Source organism: Talaromyces stipitatus, genomic scaffold (assembly GCF_000003125.1).
Source record: "Talaromyces stipitatus ATCC 10500 scf_1105507295517 genomic scaffold, whole genome shotgun sequence".
NCBI lineage: Eukaryota > Fungi > Ascomycota > Eurotiomycetes > Eurotiales > Trichocomaceae > Talaromyces > Talaromyces stipitatus.
Genome location: NW_002990121.1, coordinates 1,093,671 through 1,112,224, shown reverse-complemented (window position 1 = coordinate 1,112,224; position 18,554 = coordinate 1,093,671). Strand labels below are relative to the sequence as shown.

At 47.6% G+C, this 18,554-nt stretch overlaps 8 protein-coding genes across 8 annotated transcripts, besides 2 other annotated features; 3 read left to right on the top strand and 5 right to left on the bottom strand.

The window, feature by feature from the left end:
- Positions 1-508: 508 nt before the first annotated feature.
- TSTA_004270 (uncharacterized protein) lies at positions 509-1,779 on the top strand. The gene is made up of 4 exons (XM_002487987.1): positions 509-895; positions 948-1,336; positions 1,394-1,530; positions 1,585-1,779. The coding sequence occupies exons 1-4, from the start codon at positions 644-646 to the stop codon at positions 1,701-1,703; spliced, it is 897 nt and encodes a 298-aa protein (XP_002488032.1). The 5' UTR covers positions 509-643; the 3' UTR covers positions 1,704-1,779.
- A 911-nt stretch (positions 1,780-2,690) lies between these two features.
- Positions 2,691-2,754: a sequence feature (A-rich).
- Positions 2,755-2,823: 69 nt separating this feature from the next.
- Positions 2,824-4,155, top strand: TSTA_004260 (protein kinase domain-containing protein; the record flags this gene model as incomplete). Its single annotated transcript, XM_002487986.1, has 2 exons — positions 2,824-2,876; positions 3,009-4,155. 2 exons carry the CDS (start codon positions 2,824-2,826, stop codon positions 4,153-4,155), a joined length of 1,200 nt encoding a protein of 399 aa, XP_002488031.1.
- Positions 2,939-2,962: a sequence feature (AT_rich).
- Positions 4,156-4,361: 206 nt separating the features above from the next.
- Positions 4,362-6,133, bottom strand: TSTA_004250 (isocitrate dehydrogenase Idp1, putative; the record flags this gene model as incomplete). Its single annotated transcript, XM_002487985.1, has 8 exons — positions 4,362-4,789; positions 4,846-5,345; positions 5,398-5,434; positions 5,481-5,619; positions 5,675-5,708; positions 5,753-5,763; positions 5,819-5,854; positions 6,071-6,133. The coding sequence occupies 8 exons, from the start codon at positions 6,131-6,133 to the stop codon at positions 4,362-4,364; spliced, it is 1,248 nt and encodes a 415-aa protein (XP_002488030.1).
- Positions 6,134-7,148: 1,015 nt separating this feature from the next.
- On the bottom strand, positions 7,149-7,896 carry TSTA_004240 (2-deoxyglucose-6-phosphate phosphatase, putative; the record flags this gene model as incomplete). Its single annotated transcript, XM_002487984.1, has 2 exons — positions 7,149-7,813; positions 7,863-7,896. The coding sequence occupies 2 exons, from the start codon at positions 7,894-7,896 to the stop codon at positions 7,149-7,151; spliced, it is 699 nt and encodes a 232-aa protein (XP_002488029.1).
- Positions 7,897-9,789: 1,893 nt separating this feature from the next.
- On the bottom strand, positions 9,790-13,039 carry TSTA_004230 (C1 tetrahydrofolate synthase, putative; the record flags this gene model as incomplete). The annotated part of the gene is made up of 5 exons (XM_002487983.1): positions 9,790-10,108; positions 10,159-12,686; positions 12,742-12,779; positions 12,840-12,860; positions 12,916-13,039. 5 exons carry the CDS (start codon positions 13,037-13,039, stop codon positions 10,000-10,002), a joined length of 2,820 nt encoding a protein of 939 aa, XP_002488028.1. The 3' UTR covers positions 9,790-9,999.
- Positions 13,040-13,818: 779 nt separating this feature from the next.
- TSTA_004220 (eukaryotic translation initiation factor 3 subunit 2i, putative) lies at positions 13,819-15,325 on the top strand. Its single transcript, XM_002487982.1, has 4 exons — positions 13,819-13,995; positions 14,054-14,572; positions 14,623-14,739; positions 14,795-15,325. Exons 1-4 carry the CDS (start codon positions 13,969-13,971, stop codon positions 15,152-15,154), a joined length of 1,023 nt encoding a protein of 340 aa, XP_002488027.1. The 5' UTR covers positions 13,819-13,968; the 3' UTR covers positions 15,155-15,325.
- Positions 15,326-15,333: 8 nt separating this feature from the next.
- On the bottom strand, positions 15,334-16,297 carry TSTA_004210 (coactivator bridging factor 1 (Mbf1), putative). Its single transcript, XM_002487981.1, has 2 exons — positions 15,938-16,297; positions 15,334-15,871 (listed from the first exon to the last, which is right to left on the bottom strand). Exons 1-2 carry the CDS (start codon positions 16,097-16,099, stop codon positions 15,563-15,565), a joined length of 471 nt encoding a protein of 156 aa, XP_002488026.1. The 5' UTR covers positions 16,100-16,297; the 3' UTR covers positions 15,334-15,562.
- Positions 16,298-16,517: 220 nt separating this feature from the next.
- On the bottom strand, positions 16,518-18,520 carry TSTA_004200 (amidophosphoribosyltransferase). Its single transcript, XM_002487980.1, has 4 exons — positions 18,195-18,520; positions 18,108-18,139; positions 17,719-18,059; positions 16,518-17,668 (listed from the first exon to the last, which is right to left on the bottom strand). Exons 1-4 carry the CDS (start codon positions 18,381-18,383, stop codon positions 16,599-16,601), a joined length of 1,632 nt encoding a protein of 543 aa, XP_002488025.1. The 5' UTR covers positions 18,384-18,520; the 3' UTR covers positions 16,518-16,598.
- Between the last annotated feature and the right edge of the window lie 34 nt (positions 18,521-18,554).

Sequence of the window (18,554 nt, the reverse complement as noted above, 5' to 3'; positions counted from 1 at the left end):
GGGAGGAACAATAGATATATCTGCAAAGAGGCCGCGAACAGTAAGGTCATCCTGATCTAGGACGATCATATCGCGATATTACCACTGAGGAGTATTTGGTCGGACTGTTCTCATCAGTCGTGGTATAGTTCCGATATGGTATATCTTTTTAATCCAATGCTAACCGCATCCTTAACGATCACTCTTTATTGAAACTTGTTGAGCACTTTGTGGTCCGTACGGAGTACAAAAAGTCTCCAGGCGATAAGAGATCACCCGGAGCCGGCGGGGACAAGCCCCTAGGCCAAGCCCCCATAACGGGCTTAGTGAATGAAACCATGGGGGCACGTTACCAGCCCACATGCCGTTAGCCATCCCTATGGTATCACAATGTGACTACAAGTGATTGGACTTGATCTTCTCGGAGGTTCAGGGGCATTTCGGATCATCATATCCTTGTTTAGCCGGGCCTTGTCAGCTTGACCAGAGAGCTTCCAACTAGGTTATGAGCACTGGTTACCAAAATACTACGCCGTTAAAATGGAGCAGATCATCCTAGCTTCAATGTCACCCTTTCCTGCATGCGGAAATATTAAAGGGACCGATGTCCCTTTTGGGTCTACAACATCGAGCATGAAGGTAATGCTGAAATTTCTCTGTCAAAATGTTCGCACTCATTTTCACGGTCAGCCTGCTCCTGGCACCGGCTCTCGCCGACCTCGAGACCGTAAGGAGCAGTGGTCGCGATCGAACCTACTGGGTCCATGAACCGGATGATTTCAAAGAAGGGCAAACATACCCAGCCATCATCGCATTTCATGGAAGTAGCGGAATCGGCTACAATATCGACGGCTTTGCGATGGAAGCTGATGTGCGATTATCCTTGCCGGTAGTGCCGACGCCATATTCTTCTGACGTGAGCTATCTGCCTTGAAAATCAAATGGATACGTTAGTAAACTCTTTATAGAGATACTTCTTCTACCCCGACGGCGTTAACGGCTACTGGGCCGGTCCAACATACGCCAACGTCTCCGTATCCGAAGATCTCCAATTTGTAACCGACCTACTCTCCGACATCAAATCCAAATACAGCATCGACACAAACCGTATGTATGCAACTGGATTATCGAATGGGGCTGGCTTCGTGGGCACGATTGCATGTAGCGCTGAAGTTGGTGCTCACTTTGCTGCTTTTGCGCCTGTTGCGGGATCGTTTTATACAGATGTTAACGGCACGGATTGTTCGCCTGCGAGGTCACCGTTGCCCATTCTCGAGATTCATGGGGGCAGTGATAGGACTGTTTATTATGAAGGGGGTGAGGGTGAAGGAGGGCCTTTGCCTGCTATTCCGACTTGGTATACCTTCATTTCACGGTTATGGATATAGGATGATAGTACTGACAGAGGGCTTAGGTTTGAATACTGGCAGCAGCGGAACGGATGTACATTCAATTCCACTGTCGACAGTGACAACGGCAACGTCCATCACACGTCCTGGATCTGTGGCGGGCAAAACGGGACACTGCAGCACTGGAAAGTCGATGAAAACGGTATGTTATTCCCCTTTCGAAGGAAGAGTCAACACGTTCTGAAATTGTTAATAGGACATGACTGGCCGTCAAAAACAATCAACTTTGATATGGTGGCAGCAGGAATGGGCCCGCAGCCGATTGAGGCTAATGATATTGTGATTGACTTTTTTGATCAGTTTTCTCTTGATTGAGTACATACTATTGTCCAAGAGTATCCCGTGCACTGTCTGTACCTAGGTAGACAGTTACCATGAATATGAAAACTAATATTCTTGAGCATAACCCATGAGTCTCGTATAATATTCATATAGAGCGTTCTGATTGGTCAGAAACCTCATATTGTCTGTAGCCCTAATTCATGTAAATCCCAGCAACACAACCCTCAGTTGGAAGCACAGGTCAAAGCCAAGATATGTGTTCATCTGCTAAGAACTAGTACAGGAAAACCTGGCTATAGCGTAGTGTTGCAATTGCGGAATATTGAAACATAACATTTTTCTTTATTTCGTTATAAACCGGTTTTACTGTATTAAGCTCTGCCAGATTTCGTACAATAACTTAAAGTTGCTTATCACAATCACCTAGTTAAGTTACAACATCCATGGATTGCTAGAAGGCTCCAACCCTAACGGGCCTAACCTATCAACGTCCCATGACTACAAAGAGCTCAAATGCGAGGAAGAATATTCTTCTTGAAGCTTTATCGGGTATTTCAGGACAATCAAATAGAAGACTCTATCCCGAGCAACTCTAGCAAACTAGCAATACTCCGATCAGTCGGGATAAATGCAATTTACTCCGGAAAACTCAACGGAAAACTCAACGCCAACCAACTAGAGCGGCACATTACCATCATGATCTATTTACGCCCTGACAACCACTAGATAGATCATGAAGTATGTATTGGTGTAAGAGAGGTGTATCAAATTCCGTCCGACGATCTGTGAGATCTGCAAAATGATGCAGCGGTTGTAGCGGCAGCCCCAAATCTTTGATACGAAAGAACACGCCGAGAAGTCAGAAAACCAAGTCTATATATAACCTTGAACTATGGAACGCAGCACCAAACTGCAACGGTCGCATTATTAGGCTCCAGTGACTAATTGCTGACTGCCTCGCCTATCGTGCCTTTGATAGAGGGTGTAATTAAACTATGTATAGGGCCCGCTACCCCGTCATTTTCTTTCATCTCGGCTTTTTTTCTTGTTTCTTTTTTCTCTTTTCTCTTTTCTCTTTATTCTTGACTTCATTATATATCTGCTCGTCCCTGGATCGAAGAAAGAATATGGAATAGTTGTCATTATTTGCCGCATGAAGTCAATCGCGCCACTATCGCCACTTGATATGCCCGTCAGGACCATATCGTCTACTCCAATTTGATCTGATCTTTTGACCTTTTGATCTTATATTTGATTTACCATATCAGATATAATTATATATATATTTTATTGATACTCGCGACTATACGAATCAATGGCAACAAGCCATTTTACTAGCCCCTTGGCCGTGGATACCCTCCAAAATACCCCCCGGCGCAAAACCCTCAGCACTCCACCAGACACCCCGATAACAGACTCGGACATTGAATCGCCTACCCTCAATAGCCATGGGAGCGCAATTATCGAGTTCCCATATGATTTGGATATCGCACGCGACAGTAATGGGAAATACATCGAATTCGGCCGCGGGGTATGGAGCACAGTCTACAAAGCGACACTGTCTACTACTGTCGCCGCGAAGCCGGTGATGGTGACGCCACCGTCATCACCAGTGACTAAGTCAACGTCTTCCTCGCGGATTATGGCTGTTAAAACTCCTCTACGTCGTGATGCGCATGCAGTCCTCAAGAGGGAGGCATATATCCTAAGTCGAATCATGAAGGACACTGTTGGTGAAGATGTTGCGGTCCCGTTTTATGGGTATATCCCATCATCCCATTCTCTCGTCCTGGAAGCATGCCCCCTCTCATTATCAGCACACATCGAATCATGCGCCGACTCAGCACGGAAATCATTCTCGACCAAGACCATGTTTGAGCCTGTGACGCCTCACTGGTCCGATTTGGCGAAGCGACTTATTAAAGGGTTGGATTGGTTACATGGAAGTGTTGGAGTTGTGCATGGGGATATAAAACCGCATAACATCTTACTCAGACCGAGCCACAGTTCTGAGGGGAATGAGATGGAGTACGACGCTCTATACGCGGATTTCTCATCTGCGCATCTTATGTCCTCTCCTTCCTCTCCTACCAATACAACGGCAGAAGCAATAACAGAAGATCCAGGAGCCGCCGGCGCAAGCGCAGCATTAACACCCCCCTTCGCCGCCCCCGAACTCCTAACCCTCTCCGCCATAAAATCACCCACAACCCTCTCCACCCCCTCCTCAGACATCTTCGCACTCGCTCTAACCCTCCTTGCCGCCGCAACGGGTGACGTACTCGTCTACCCGGGAACAAGCGAAATGCAACGACTCGCAATGTCGCGTGAGGGTTGGAGGGCGCTGGATTATGTGTCTAGCGGAAGTAATGCGTCGCGATTGGGTGGGAGGCATGGATTGGTGCGTAGGGTTGTTGAGAAGGGGGTTGCGAGGGAGCCTGAGAGACGGGTTGGGGCGGGGGAGTGGTTGGATTTATTGGATTGATTTATTTCCTTTTTCTTTTATTTTTATTTTATACCCCTATTTGGATTGGATTGGTTATGTATGCTATGATGTATGGTGACATGATGGAATATAGACTGCATACACGCGGGCGTTTTAGAGGGTTACTTACTTGTATATAGATTTCAAGTATATAGATTTCAATTCGTGCATTGCACCTGACTAAAATACCTCTAGGGACTAAAAGTCTAAAGTCTAGCCTTCTCCAAAAAACCTCTGAGCCTCTTCTCAACAGCCTCCAAATACTCCCTCGTCGTAACCCACGCCTCCCGATCCTTGCGTCCTCTCGCTAATGCCAAATCCTTGGTCATAATCTCATCTTCATTCACAGTATCAATACAAGCCTGCTCCAATGCTTCGGCGAATGCGACTACCGCAGGAGTATCGTCGAGTTTACCGCGTTGAATCAATCCGCGAGTCCAGGCGAAGATGGATGCGATGGGGTTAGTGGATGTTTCGCGACCCTTTTGGTGTTCGCGATAGTGTCGGGTGACGGTGCCGTGGGCGGCTTCGGATTCGAAGGCGCTGCCGTCGGGGGTGGCGAGGGTGGAGGTCATTAGACCCAAAGAACCGAAACCTTGGGCGACAATATCGGATTGGACGTCTCCGTCGTAGTCTGTTTCGTTTAGTATGCATTAGACCGGGGGGAGGGGGAGCGGGCAGAAGGCGTACTCTTCATGGCAATGACGAATCCGCCCTCACTCTTAATCATCTGAGCAACCATATCATCAATAAGACGATGCTCGTACCAGAGACCCTTGGCCTCAAACTCCTTCTTGTAATCCTTGTCATAAATCTCCTGGAAAATATCCTTGAATCGTCCGTCGTATTTCTTAAGGATGGTGTTCTTGGTGCTCATATACAAGGGCAGTCCCTTGAGGAGAGCCATCTTGAAGCTAGAATGAGCGAACCCAATGATCGACTCGTCGGTGTTGTATTGGGTTTGCGCAACACCGGGACCCTTGAAGTCGTATACTTGAATACGTTCTGGTTCGCCGCCGTTCTTGGGGGTGAAGACAATCTCGAGGGTTCCCTCGCCGGGGATGATTTGGTCTTTGGCGCGGTATTGGTCACCAAAGGCGTGACGGCCGATGATAATGGGTTGTTTCCAGCCGGGGACGAGACGGGGGATGTTGGGGATGACAATGGGTTCACGGAAGACGGTGCCATTCCTACAGAGTTAGACGGGCCAACAAACCGATGCAGACAGGTGAATATCCTTACAAGATGTTTCGGATGGTACCGTTAGGAGATAGCCACACTATACAAGTCAGTCCTGATCACATATGAAAGAGCAGTAGGCATACTCTTCTTCAAGTTAAATTCCTTGACACGAGCTTCATCAGGAGTGATGGTGGCGCATTTGACGCCAACTCCATACTTTTTGATAGCCTCGGCGGCATCGATAGTAACCTGATCATCGGTCTGGTCACGATATTCAAGACCCTAGATATTGTTAGTGTGTGTGTGTGTGGACATTGGTCATTGGACGAGAACATACCAAGTCGTAGTATTTCAAATCAATGTCAAGATATCTACACAATCAGCATCGCCTCATGGCATGGGTGTATAGACTTACGGAAAAATGAACTATTATACGACGTCAGTAAATACCCAACCATATACAGCTGGTGAGCAAACATACCTTGTCCTTAATATCCTGCCAGATAATTCTGGTCATCTATCATATGAGTCAGTATCAAGCCACCGGTCGCCTTTGCATATGATATACATCAATGTCGGAGGACATGGACAGCATCGGGATATAGATTGATTGGCAGCTGCTAGAGAGGGGTCGGAATCCAATCCAACCAGCCCCGCGTCAACCCGATGCTGTCTTGTCTACAAATATAACCTTTGGTTGTGCCACATGAAAAACTCAAGAGTATAAACCTACCTCATCTCCGTCCAGTTCGACAACAGGATTTTTGACCTTGATCTTCGACACCTGCGAAGCCATGGTGCGGATATGGATATGCGCCGGAGTGGAGAACAACAATCGTTGAGCCGAGGAATTGGCAGCAAGGGCACGAGAACGAAGATTGGTAACGGCGGCTGGTCTGGTAGCTCGCGATACGGAAGTCGAGTAGTAGGCAGAAGAAAATGAAGAAAAAGAAGAAGAAAGAATGGATCGACGAGAAGTACACGATGAAGATACGGAGATGTGCTGCTGCACGCCGCGAAGGGCCACGGCGGAGGTATTCCGAAGCTGCATACTGAAAGACAGATGAAACGTATTACCCGACGGGCGATGCCGGATATCGCTGCTGGGCTGATGGATATTTTGTGGTCTCTGATACTGGAGAATAGGAAGAGGTAAGTGAAATGTAGAAGTCGAGCCGCAACCGAGGGAGTTGTTCGGTTACTTCATGTTGGAGCTTGGATCATTTCCCCTCTTTCACTTTCAAACACCACCAAAGCAGTGCACTCAGCTTAATAAATACTGACAGGCAAATGACTGTCAAGCATATACAGCCTAATTGACAGCTCTTGCGACGTAGTGAAAAATGGGGTTGCAACAATGTAACAGAAGAGAAGGACAGTGACGTACTGGAGAATAACCACTTCAAGTGCTGCACCGGACGACCGGATGTGTTGCAATAGCACTCAAATTGATGAAACGTGCACACTGGACAACAGACAGCGGCCTATTTTATTTATCCTCAGACGTCAGAGGCCTTTGCAGATTTTCAAAAAGATTCGAAGTCTCGAGCTCCCGTGGGGAACTTTCTGCCGAAGCCGGAGCGTATGGTGGGCCTGAGGTGTCGACCGGAGTTGTCCTCTTCCTCCGCGGGCAACTGTTAGAGTAGTTACTGTTTGATATTGACAAAATATACTATAGTAGACGCTGAACAGAGTAGAGAACTCCTTATGAGTTATTCTTTATCCTCTTTGTACGAATATAGCCATGAGATGGAGAAACAACTTTAATCCGAATATCGGATTTCCGCAACCGCCGCTGCTCGTCCTCCCATCTACTCCAGCGCTTTCAGAGCAACATCCAAAGATCGCGCTTCAACCAACGGCGCAGAACCAGGTAAAGCTGGCAATCCAATCCGATTGTGCCAGACAACCTGCATCCCAACAGCCGCCGCCCCAACGACATCCCCGCTGCTGCCAGCGACAAAAATGGCTTCACCCGGCCTCACATTCAGAGCCGAAAGAATAGAGCGGTATGTATCTGGATGAGGTTTATAGAATCCGACTTCCTCAGCAGTGATGAATGCATCGAATGTCTTGGGGCTCGTCTCACATCTCTGTAATGCGCGACGGCCTAGCTCAACCGAACAATTCGACACTACGCCCAACGCATATCCCTTTGCTTTTAGTCTATCGAGAGTTTCCTTGACTTCTGGCCACGGCTGTAAATCATCCCACTTCTCAAGCAAGAAATTCGGCGCTGTCTCTGAAAGACCAACGTCGCTAGCTGCTGCTCGGACGAGATCTTCGTAAGACCGATATGCACCGCACCCAAAGGTGAGCTCGAGATATCTTCTTCTCCATTTGTAGCCTTGCGCGGAGTCGTTGTTTGCTGCCTTGTCCCATAGAGTCCAGCTGTCTAGGAGGGCCGTGAGGAGGTCGAAAATGATTGCTCGGATGGGCATGGTGGTGCGTATGGATGGTAGTGTGGAATAATGGTCTGTCCCAATCAGCGGATATTGGTACCACTTAGCTGGATGCGTTCTGACCCTGCTGGCGCGCGGCCTGCCTTGCCTCAGCCATGTCTGATCTTTCACTCCCAATTTCTTTTATCTAGACACCCTCCCTCTTTGCTCGCCCAAGAGACGTAAGCCAGGAGAGGTAAGTTTATGCAATCATGTCTCAATCAGACTCCGACGGCGACACTGCCCTGGTTCGTGCAGGAGACGCCCGGGATTTCAACTCTGATAACATACTCCCCCTATCGGCAGAAGAACTTGCCAAAACCACGAAATGGCTTCAACCCAACTCCATACGGCTTTGAAAGAAGCGAATACTCTAGGCATCGCACCTCGCATGTACTCAGGACTGGTACTTAGCTCACATCAACCCAAGTCTATCAGCAGTGGCACTCTGGTGATAATCGATTACTATAGCTACAGCACCCCACTACAAGCTAAACTTCATAGATATGTTGAAGAAAATCGGGCTCTTGATAATTTGTAACCGACCGCTCTGTGGAGGGATCTTAGGATGGCTTTACGTGGGTTGCCAAAGGCATATTGTGTGACAGATGCTTTGGACGAGATGGATCCAGGGGATGATGACTTTCTTAAGGGGCTTGGTTGATCTAGGCCGGTGGCGCCCAGAGAATATCAAGGTTTTGGTGACCTCGCGCCCAATAGTCCGCTTGGAGACGTCTTTGAGATCCTTTCTATCCCACAAATCCGACTAGAAGAAAGACTAGTGGATCTCGATATCGCGGCATATGTTCAGTATAAGCTTCGCAGCTCATCCATCCCTAAAGAATATTAGAGTCCTGTTCAAGAAGCAATTCTCGGTCGAGCAAATAAGTTAGTATTATTCTGACAGTACCTAGGTATACATATATCAACACCAATCAGCGATCATACACTAGGTACTCCTGTTTTCCTTCCATCATGTTTTGTATTCACGTCGAATGGACTCAAGATTATGCATAGCAAAGGATAATTATGAAATCTGGCTTGGTACCATACCATTAGGGGTATAAGAGTACATATTGTACACTGATCACTCTAAGTTAGTTGACATAATTACTTCTCTCTTTTGTCTGAGATATTACACCAATGTCCTTGTGGCACCCTTGTTAGCAGAATACCACCGAAAGTCCGTATGGGGGAAGGGACCCGAACAAATATTGAATAAACCGTTATATATTCCTTCAGTAAGGACTAACGCTTGAATCTCACCCCTTAGATATCCTTTCGCTTAGAAATTCGATACAGCTTGAAAGATTCGGATCGGGCCATTGTAGAAACTTCACCAGAAATCTCGATTTGAAAATAGGACCTCAATCCAACCATTTTCTGTTAGCAAATGCTAAGGTTCGGGAGCTCTATAACCCAACTAGGGGCTGCGTGTAGAGGTAATTAGTATAAAAGGTATATGGATACCTTATGAGTATCTTCTGGGCACCGTGATAATAGTTCTTCAATCGAAACAGAAGGATATCTCGATATATCACTACTCGAATTTGCAGAGTGACTTGTCCACAGCCACACTCTCAGTGTCCACTCAGTGAGCACTCAGTGAGCCTGACTGCGAGCGCCCTCACAAAAGCGGCGGCAGCTAAGAAAGGAAACCCCAAGCCAGCAAAGAAAATGTAGTACGTATAGTCTAACTAGGTACAGTAGAATCCTATAACGAAAGGAAGGCCGCTCCATCAATATTTCCACTAATATCAGATTTGGATGACTTTAATATGGAGCTGAAGAGCATCCGATTTTTTAACGTTAAAAAGTGATCAATATATTGGAGTTACTCTCCAACCCTAAATCAGACTCTTTGATTTCAATGTTCTCGATATATTGACTTGGGCCCTGAGAGGCCCCCTGTTCGTTAGTTATAGCCAGATCCTACTGTATTTTATGGACTACCTAGGTAGAAGCTTGTCTTATGCAATGCCCCCGGGTTCCAAGCTAAAATTCAGAAAGTATACAATATGAATCATTGACTGAATTAAATAAACCATACAAACCACTAACCACTAACCACTAACCTATACACAAGAAACCCCTACCCCAACTTCCAGATCCATGCATTGTGTTGAAACATGTTATATGCAACGTGATGAAGATATTTTGTAACATCATATCTCAACGGATATCATAAATAACAGAATCGAAAAGAAAATGAAAAAGTGATTTAGAAAAGACCGTCAATCTCGCCGGTGACAGGGTCAACGTCAACGTTGAGGTAGCCAGGTGCCGTGGGGAGACCGGGGATGGTTTGAATATCAGCAGCGAGCGCGTACCTTGACAACGTTAGTTATATCTACAGTATTTGATCGGAAGAGAAACTTACAAATAACCAGCACCGGCCGAAAGTCTGACATCACGGATCGGAACAGTGAATCCAGTAGGCGCTCCCTTCAATGAAGGATCATGACTCAACGAGTACTGCGTCTTGGCTATACAAATCGGCAAGTTACCAAACCCTTGTCTGGTATATGTATCAACCTTCTTCTGAGCAAGTTCACTAAACTCAACCTTATCAGCGCCATACATGACCTTGGCAATCTGGTCAATGCGTTCTTGCACAGATCCCTCGAGGCTGTACAAAAGCTTGAAATCCTTGGGCTGAGAACTGGCTGTGATGACGCTCTTGGCCAGATCGACGGCGCCAGCACCACCTTCAGCCCAGTGGTTGGCAGGTACGGCGTCTTCGGCACCGGCTGCAATGGCTTCTTCACGGATGACCGCGATTTCGGCATCGGTGTCGGTTTCGAATTTATTGACGGCGACCACGACGGGTATACCGTATTGGCGTGCGTTTTGTATGTGTTTGCGGAGGTTGACACATCCCTTGCGAAGGATGTCGACATTCTCGGTACGGTAAACTTCAGGTAAAGGAGCGCCAGGAGAGATTTCTGGACCACCGCCGTGAACCTTGAGAGCTCGGACTGTAGCAACCACCACCACGACATCGGGAACAAGGCCTGACGATCGGCACTTAATGTTGAAGAATCGTTCACCACCCATTGTGAAATCGAAACCGGCTTCGGTGACAACGAAACCGGTCTTTGCGTCGTGGTCCTCGTCGGGTTCGGTACCGGCAAGCTTCAAAGCGAGTTTGTCAGCCACAACGGAGTTGGCGCCGATACTGATGTTTGCGAAAGGTCCTGCGTGGACAAAAACTGGGGTACCTTCCAAACTCTGCATCATGTTGGGCTTGATAGCGTCTTTCATGAGAGCGGTCAAAGCACCTCCAACACCGAGATCGTCACATGTAACGGGGTCACCGTTCTTTGATGTCGCGACAACCATACGTCCGAGACGTTCACGCATATCTGCCAAATCGTTGCAGAGCGCAAGAATAGCCATACATTCACTAGCAACTGAAATATCGAAACCAGTCTGTCGCGAGAGACCCTTCTCAGTAGGGGCTTGACCGATGGTAACTCCACGAAGATGGCGATCATTAACATCGAGCACGCGGCGCCATGTGATGGTGTCGGGGTCAATATCGAGACGAGCGAAGCGGTGAATCTCGTCTTCAGTCAACTCGTTAGGGTCGGTCTTGGTGATGCCCAGTTTCTTCAAGCGACGGAACATGATAGGCTGGAATTCACGCTTTCCCTTCTTAGTAGGCACCAATCGTTTATAGAGAGCTGCATCCTTCTGGGTGGCTTCATGGAACATGCGGGTATCGATAGCGGCTGCCAACAAGTTGTTTGCTGCAGTAATGGCATGGATATCTCCGGTCAAATGGAGGTTGAACTCGTCCATAGGAATAACCTGACTGTAACCACCACCAGCAGCACCTCCCTTGATACCAAAAGTGGGACCCTGACTGGGCTGTCGGACGTTGGCAAAGACAATTCTGTTCAAATGCGCTCCGAGGGCTTGGGTAAGACCCATGGTAGTAGTGGACTTTCCTTCGCCAAGAGGAGTTGGGGTGATACCAGTAACAAGGACATAACGACCGTCGCGACGGTGAGACAGGCGGTCAAGAACAGAGAAGCTGACCTTTGCCTTTGTGTGACCATATGGCTCAAGCTCATGAGCAGCAATGCCGACTTCGGCAGCAATCTTAGTGATAGCCTTGGGTTTCTGAGCGCGCGAAATGGCGATATCTGAAGGGACTGGGTTGAGCAGCTTGATAGGAAGAGGAGTGATGTGTCGGTCTCGTTGCTTATCAAAGTATGCTTTGGCAGAGCTAACAACGTTCTTCAACAGCATGGCGACAGTCATAGGTCCAACACCACCAGGGACAGGGGTGATCTGAGAGGCGACCTCAACGGCAGACTCGAAGTGGACGTCACCTACGAGCCTCTGGCCAGACTTCTTCGTATCATCAGGAATATAGTTGGTGCCGACATCGATGACCACAACGCCGGGTTTGAGCTGATCGCCCTTGATGAACTCAGGTTGTCCGATAGCAGCGACAACCATGTCCGCTCTCTTGAGAATCTCGCCTAGGTTCTTCGTCTTGGAATGGCACACTGTCACAGTCGCATCCGCGTTCTTGAGCAAGTAGCTGACGGGGCTACCGACGATATCACTACGACCGACAACCACGGCCTCTTTACCGGCAGGATTGACCCCGCTCACTCGGAGAAGTTCCATGACACCCTGAGGTGTGCAAGGGACGAACAATGGCTGGCCACCTCGCTTGGCAAGAGCGCCAATGCTCATGGTGCCGAAGCCATCGACATCCTTATCATCAGAGACTGCTGATGTGATGGCATGTTCGGAGATGTGATTTGGTAGCGGAAGCTGGACCAGTATACCGTGGACCTCAGCGTCATTGTTGGACTTCTCAATCTCGAAAAGGAGTTCTGCTTCTGTAATGGTTTCAGGGAACTTGATGATGCTGCAGAGGATGTTTGCCTATGAAGCGGTTAGTTTGGTTATGTTTTCCGCGGGAAAGGTATACAGCACATACTTCTTCAGCAGCTTTCAATTTCATGCGCACATATGTGCCTGTAAGCGCAGAGTTAGTAATAGCCTCCTAAACAATTCCGCGAAGTATCTCCAACGTACTAGAATCAGATCTATCTCCAACTATACAAATAGCAGTTAGCACTATGCGACTGTAGCTAGCCCCAAAAAAGCATACCTTGATAAATAACCAAATTAGGTTTAAACCTAGGATTCTTCGCCTGCAGTTCAGCAATCTCCCCCTTCAACTTCTCACGAATATCCTTTGCAATGGCAGTGCCATCAATCTTGGACCCCGTCATATTGGCAGCGGAAACCGAAAATCTTCTTGAACGGGAAACCACCAAGCTCTGACAACGCACGGGAAACTGATTGACAAGAACAGACAAGCAATTGATCAGAGAAACAGAAGACCGAGATACCCCGCGATGGGCAGAAAGAGAGAACTGTCTCTGTACAACAGTAGTGAGGGGTGATAAGAGAGTTGGTGAATGGCGGGGTGCATACAGGAGCAAGTGGTTAGGGGACCGAAATGGCCCCGAGGGAAACATTAGCTGCCCTCTTTTGGGAAGGATAAAAGTTAGCTGCGTTTTTTTTGTTCGTATCCAATGATTCCCAATCCCGAAGATATTGAATGTGACGACTTAATTCGATCTGCTAAACTGAAAGCTCTAGCAGAAGTAAAGAATTAAGTAGTAGCAAAGAGAGATCAAGTCTACCAAGATGAGATGGTTTCCTTTGGCAGTAAGCTTCAAGCCGATGGCTCAGGATTCACCGGTACTCAATTGAACTGGGCGAGTGGACACTGACTCTGGCTCGCAAGAAATCTAGACAAAATTCTTCCTGCGTTTTCGGAGATTAAAGCAGTCTGATATACTTTGACTACGTATCCAAAAAGATCAGAAATTGAGGCAAAAAACTAAAATTACAACATGTATTCGGGATACCAGCGAGCTTATCTATTTTATATGAGAATACTGCGATAAGGGCTGAGCCCTAGCCTGAAATACATATATGCCGGTATGGCTAATACAGGATGGTAAGATAAGAGGCGAGTGGGCGGCAGAAAGGCTTGGCGGGCGGGAATAGTTAGTGTGCGACGAAATTTATCGATAGTTGGATACATCGCGATCGTTGAGGGTCTGTAGGTTGTCGTATCGAGACACCTATTTGCTGAAAGCATTTTCCGGCCTATATCTCGACAGAAAAAGGACAGACATATCGGCCCAGCATGAGGCCTATTCTCCTCCAAGGCCATGTACGTGAACACCCCGCGAACCCTTTTATGAATCCAAATAGCTGATAATGATGTCCAGGAACGGTCTCTGAATCAAATCAAATTCAACCGTGACGGCGACCTCCTCTTCTCCGTCGCCAAGGACAAAATCGTCTGCGTCTGGTTCGCCGCCAACGGAGAACGTCTAGGAACATACGCCGGCCACCAGGGCGCCATCTGGACCGTCGACGTCAGCCCCAACACAGTCCTTCTCGCGACCGGATCAGCAGATAACTCTGTCCGATTATGGAATGTGAAAACCGGCGAATGCGTCAAAGTATGGGAATTCCCCACGGCCGTGAAACGAGTCGAGTTCAGCCCCGATGGAAGTCGGATTTTGGCTGTGACGGAGAAGCGGATGGGTTATTTGGGCACGATTGTGGTGTTTGATGTGCGGTATGGAGATGGGGAAGGGAATAACTTGAATGAGCAGACGGATGAACCGAGTTTGAAGATTACGTGTGAGGATAGTAAGGCTACGGTTGCTGGATGGAGTTATTTGAGCAAGTACATTATCGCGGGACATGAGGATGGCAGCGTCAGTCAATATGATGCCAAGGTATGTCGAATTCGGCGAGATCATGTTTGCAATGATACTAACTGAGATAGTCTGGCGAACAACTCGAAAATGTCCAAGCCCACGAGCCGGACCTGCAGATCAACGACATCCAATTCTCGCAAGACCGCACATACTTTATCACCGCCTCCAGAGACAAAACCGCCAAAGTAAGTAGTTCCTTTACTCCTCTTTACGCAAAAAGGCCACTAAAATAAAGAGTAGATCCTCTCATCCCGCAACCTCGCCGTCCTCAAAACCTATCCCACCGACACCCCCCTCAACACAGCCGCCATCACCCCTAAAAAGGACTATGTGATCCTAGGTGGTGGCCAAGCTGCCATGGAAGTCACAACCACCTCTGCGCGTCAAGGTAAATTCGAAGCACGCTTCTACCACAAGATCTTTGAAGACGAAATTGGTCGTGTGCGTGGTCATTTCGGTCCTCTCAACACCATCGCTGTGCACCCTGCTGGAACGGCTTATGCCTCTGGTGGAGAGGATGGTTATGTTCGTGTTCATCATTTTGATAAGCCGTATTTTGATTTTATGTATGAGGTTGAGAGAGAGCAGATGAGGCGATAGATTTTTTGTTCCGGTTATGTGTCATGATGCCTAAAGATTTCTGCAATGAAAAGTGGTTGGCACGAGGAGTTCTGTCTATTTTATCTTTTCTCTTTCAGTGGTCTCTTCACTTTATCTAATCTTCAAAGGTCGAGAATGAATAAAACTCAAACTCATATAGATGTAGTCTACTTCTCTTGGTCTGATATGTAGTTCATGCAATCTACTGTAATCTAATCACGCATGAAACCAGTACAAACGATAGAAGTTGGCGCTCATTCCAACCCATCTATTCAGTCATGTCATGAAAACGTATCCCATGAAAACAAAAAAAAACCATAACCTCATCGAAGCAAGGCATCATCAAAAACACACCAAAGCCATCAAACATATCGAACATATCGAACAACCCGTTCATTTTTTTTAAGATCATTTCTTCTTAGGAAACTTCTCAGCCCCAATATCATTCCCCCTCAACTTAACATTCAACACCCTCTCCATTGCACTCAACACTTTTTGGTCTGGCGTCGCCGTCCCCCGCTCCATATCCTGTACAACAGTGACAGTCGTATTACATTTTGTCGCGAGTTCCTTTTGAGTCATTTTGTATCCTTCCTCGTTGCGTCGACGCTTGATTGCGTCGCCGACTTGGGTGCCCACGGTTTTGGGTTTGATAATGTCGTCGCTTCGATCGACTTTTGTTAGGTGTTGACCTTCTGGGACGCCTGCGCGACCGGCCTGTTATATTCATTAGAATGATGTCTAGTTTGTGAGATAAGAGGAGGCAGGGGGAAGGGGACGTACAGCGTTGCCAGTGGCGTATTTCTTCTCAGTGCCGATGACGAGACCGGATCGTTGCGCTGCGTTGAGGGCACTTCGACCCTTGACGACGGTTTCGCGCTGAACGCCGCCGGCACGGTGTTTAGTGCCGATACGAGTAACAGAGTCCCAGTCCTGGTCGGCCATTTTGTATGGTTTTAATGTAACTTGTGTGTGTGTGATGATCGGGAGAAAGATCGGTGAGCACGTGTGTCGACACTTGTCGATATTAACAGTCGAATAAATTGGTATTCAGATTATCGACAGTCGATTTGATCCTATTCTTTCTGTTAACTGGTGAGAAAAAGGAGAGGTGGCGTGGTGCAGTGATGGTGGTTGTTTGTTGAAAGTACGAGGATTGAGTCAGCGGGACTACTCAGATTTATATGAATCGGAAGAAGCTTCTCGATGACTGCGCGGCTAAATGACATTATTGGCGGGGACCGGAGTTTGGAGGGGCGAAGGCGGTGTAGGCCTATCTCCGTTGAGGGAGGCAAATCTAACTGTTCTGGGAGCCCGATATTACTAACAGTCTGTATGCATATTTGAGTCTGGTGTACAAAATGATGAACGGTATGTCTAGATTTTTTGTCTATGTAAACATGATCTATCTCACCACTAACCGAAAAGTACAAAGACAACCAAATCATCGCAATGTAGCATCATTAGCCACATTATGAAGACTAATATCCTCACGTCGCGCTCCATCAAACACAGTCGGCCCACTGCTACCAGGGACAGCACCATGTGTTGCTGCCGCTTTATTCTTGTTCTTTTGACTATGTAACTCTGCCAAATGCTCAATATATCCATCCGGGACGTGCGTCACGTAGCTACCGCAGAAGACCCCCACTTCGAATTCTCGCGGTCCCTTGGGCGGTGATAGTTCTCTGCATGCATCTTTGAGATCTTCAAGGTCCTGAAAAATGACTTCTTCAGCGCCGATATTTTGTGCAATTGCGAATCGATCTTTGTTAGAAGCGATAAGTTCGGCGGGTGATGCCAATGCGATACCGTAGAGATGGGGGTGTGTAATAGGGGGTGCGCAGCTGGCGAATATGACTTTACGCGCACCGGCTTCGCGGGCCATGGCCACGATTTCTCTGCTTGTTGTACCACGGACAATACTGTCGTCGACCAGCAGAACACATTTGCCGGCGAAATCTTGATCGATGGCGCTCAATTTTCTTCGAACGCCCTTTTGGCGCGCACTCTGACCGGGCATGATAAATGTTCGGAAGACGTATCGATTTTTCACGAACCCTTCGCGGTATGGAAGATTCAAGCGCTGTGCAACACTGAAAGCAGATGGATTGGATGTTTCGGGAATAGGAATAACGGCATCAATTTCTTTCACTCCTTCTTCGCCCAGGATCTCCTTAATTTTGTCCGCCAATTTATCTCCCATCTTCTGACGGCTGGCGTGCACACCGATGCCGTCAATGATGGTGTCGGGTCGCGCAAAGTACACATATTCAAAAATGTCGGGAGAATATGCCAATCGTTCTGCGACCTGTCGGAAGACTGGTGATTGGCCTTTACGAATGAACACGGCTTCACCGGGCATAATGTCACGAAGGTTGCGGAAACCGAGTTGTCGTAGAGCAATGCTCTCAGAGGCAAACATATAATCAGTCGCACCTGGCAGGGTTTCCGATGGACGCTCTCCTAGGATTAATGGGCGGATACCGTATTGGTCGCGGAAAGCGAATATACCTGTACTTCCAGTCAGTTCCCCCCTTTCTAGGCAATATCTGAAAACTCACCAAATCCAGCAACCATAGCCGTACAAGCCCAACCACCCTGACAGCGCTTATACATCCTCGAAAGTGCATCAAAAATATCTTCCTGATTCACACGCGCCTTACCCGTCTCGTTTAATTCATTCGCAAAGATGTTCAACATCAACTCGCTATCGCTATCCGTGTTGATGTGGCGATGCGCCTCCTTGTCGAGATGTTCCCGCAATTCGCGCGCATTCACGAGGTTACCGTTGTGTGCGAGGCAGATACCGTAGGGACTGTTGACGTAGAATGGTTGAGCTTCGGCGCTGGAATCGGAGCCTGCGGTGGGATAGCGGAGGTGGCCAATGCCCATTGAGCCTGGTCTGAAATCATTAGCCATTTTCATAAAGATATGGGAAATTCTAACTCACAGATCCTGGACACGTCTTCCTTCATCAAAGACCTAGCAACATGTAAGTCTCCAAACTCGTCCATACTCAGGTGGGGGAAAAGCAAACCTTTCCAGCCATGCCATTTCCTTTACACTGGAATATCCTCCCTCCAGCTGCACAAGTAGCTATACCACACGCATCCTGACCCCGATGCTGCAAATAATACAGGGCCTCATGTAACGTCACGGCCGCTTTGCATGGAAAATTGGGGTCATCACTGATATGGCCCAGAATAAGGCCCAGAATACCACACATTTTTTTTCCCTCTTTTTATCTATACCTTAGACAAAGTCACCTCAAAAAGAAAGATTAAATAATTGAATTATCAAGACAAGTCCTCTGATGAGCAACTCAATGCCTCAGAAGGAAACTTGGAAAATTTTCCTGGGACCGGAAAGTCGGCGGGAAATAAATTTAAATGGAAAG

Excerpts from the sequence above, each read along its gene's own strand:
- TSTA_004270 (XM_002487987.1), top strand. The coding sequence starts at position 644 with ATGTTCGCACTCATTTTCACGGTCAGCCTGCTCCTGGCACCGGCTCTC. Across the intron at positions 896-947 it reads CGACGCCATATTCTTCTGAC|AGATACTTCTTCTACCCCGA; the intron begins GTGAGCTATCTG and ends AACTCTTTATAG. Across the intron at positions 1,531-1,584 it reads CTGGAAAGTCGATGAAAACG|GACATGACTGGCCGTCAAAA; the intron begins GTATGTTATTCC and ends AATTGTTAATAG.
- TSTA_004220 (XM_002487982.1), top strand. The coding sequence starts at position 13,969 with ATGAGGCCTATTCTCCTCCAAGGCCAT. Across the intron at positions 13,996-14,053 it reads CTATTCTCCTCCAAGGCCAT|GAACGGTCTCTGAATCAAAT; the intron begins GTACGTGAACAC and ends AATGATGTCCAG. Across the intron at positions 14,740-14,794 it reads CCAGAGACAAAACCGCCAAA|ATCCTCTCATCCCGCAACCT; the intron begins GTAAGTAGTTCC and ends AATAAAGAGTAG.
- TSTA_004210 (XM_002487981.1), bottom strand. The coding sequence starts at position 16,099 with ATGGCCGACCAGGACTGGGACTCTGTTACTCGTATCGGCACTAAACAC. Across the intron at positions 15,872-15,937 it reads AATACGCCACTGGCAACGCT|GCCGGTCGCGCAGGCGTCCC; the intron begins GTACGTCCCCTT and ends TGAATATAACAG.
- TSTA_004200 (XM_002487980.1), bottom strand. The coding sequence starts at position 18,383 with ATGTGTGGTATTCTGGGCCTTATTCTGGGCCATATCAGTGATGACCCC. Across the intron at positions 18,060-18,107 it reads GGAAGACGTGTCCAGGATCT|ACCAGGCTCAATGGGCATTG; the intron begins GTGAGTTAGAAT and ends TAATGATTTCAG. Across the intron at positions 17,669-17,718 it reads GGCTATGGTTGCTGGATTTG|GTATATTCGCTTTCCGCGAC; the intron begins GTGAGTTTTCAG and ends CTGGAAGTACAG.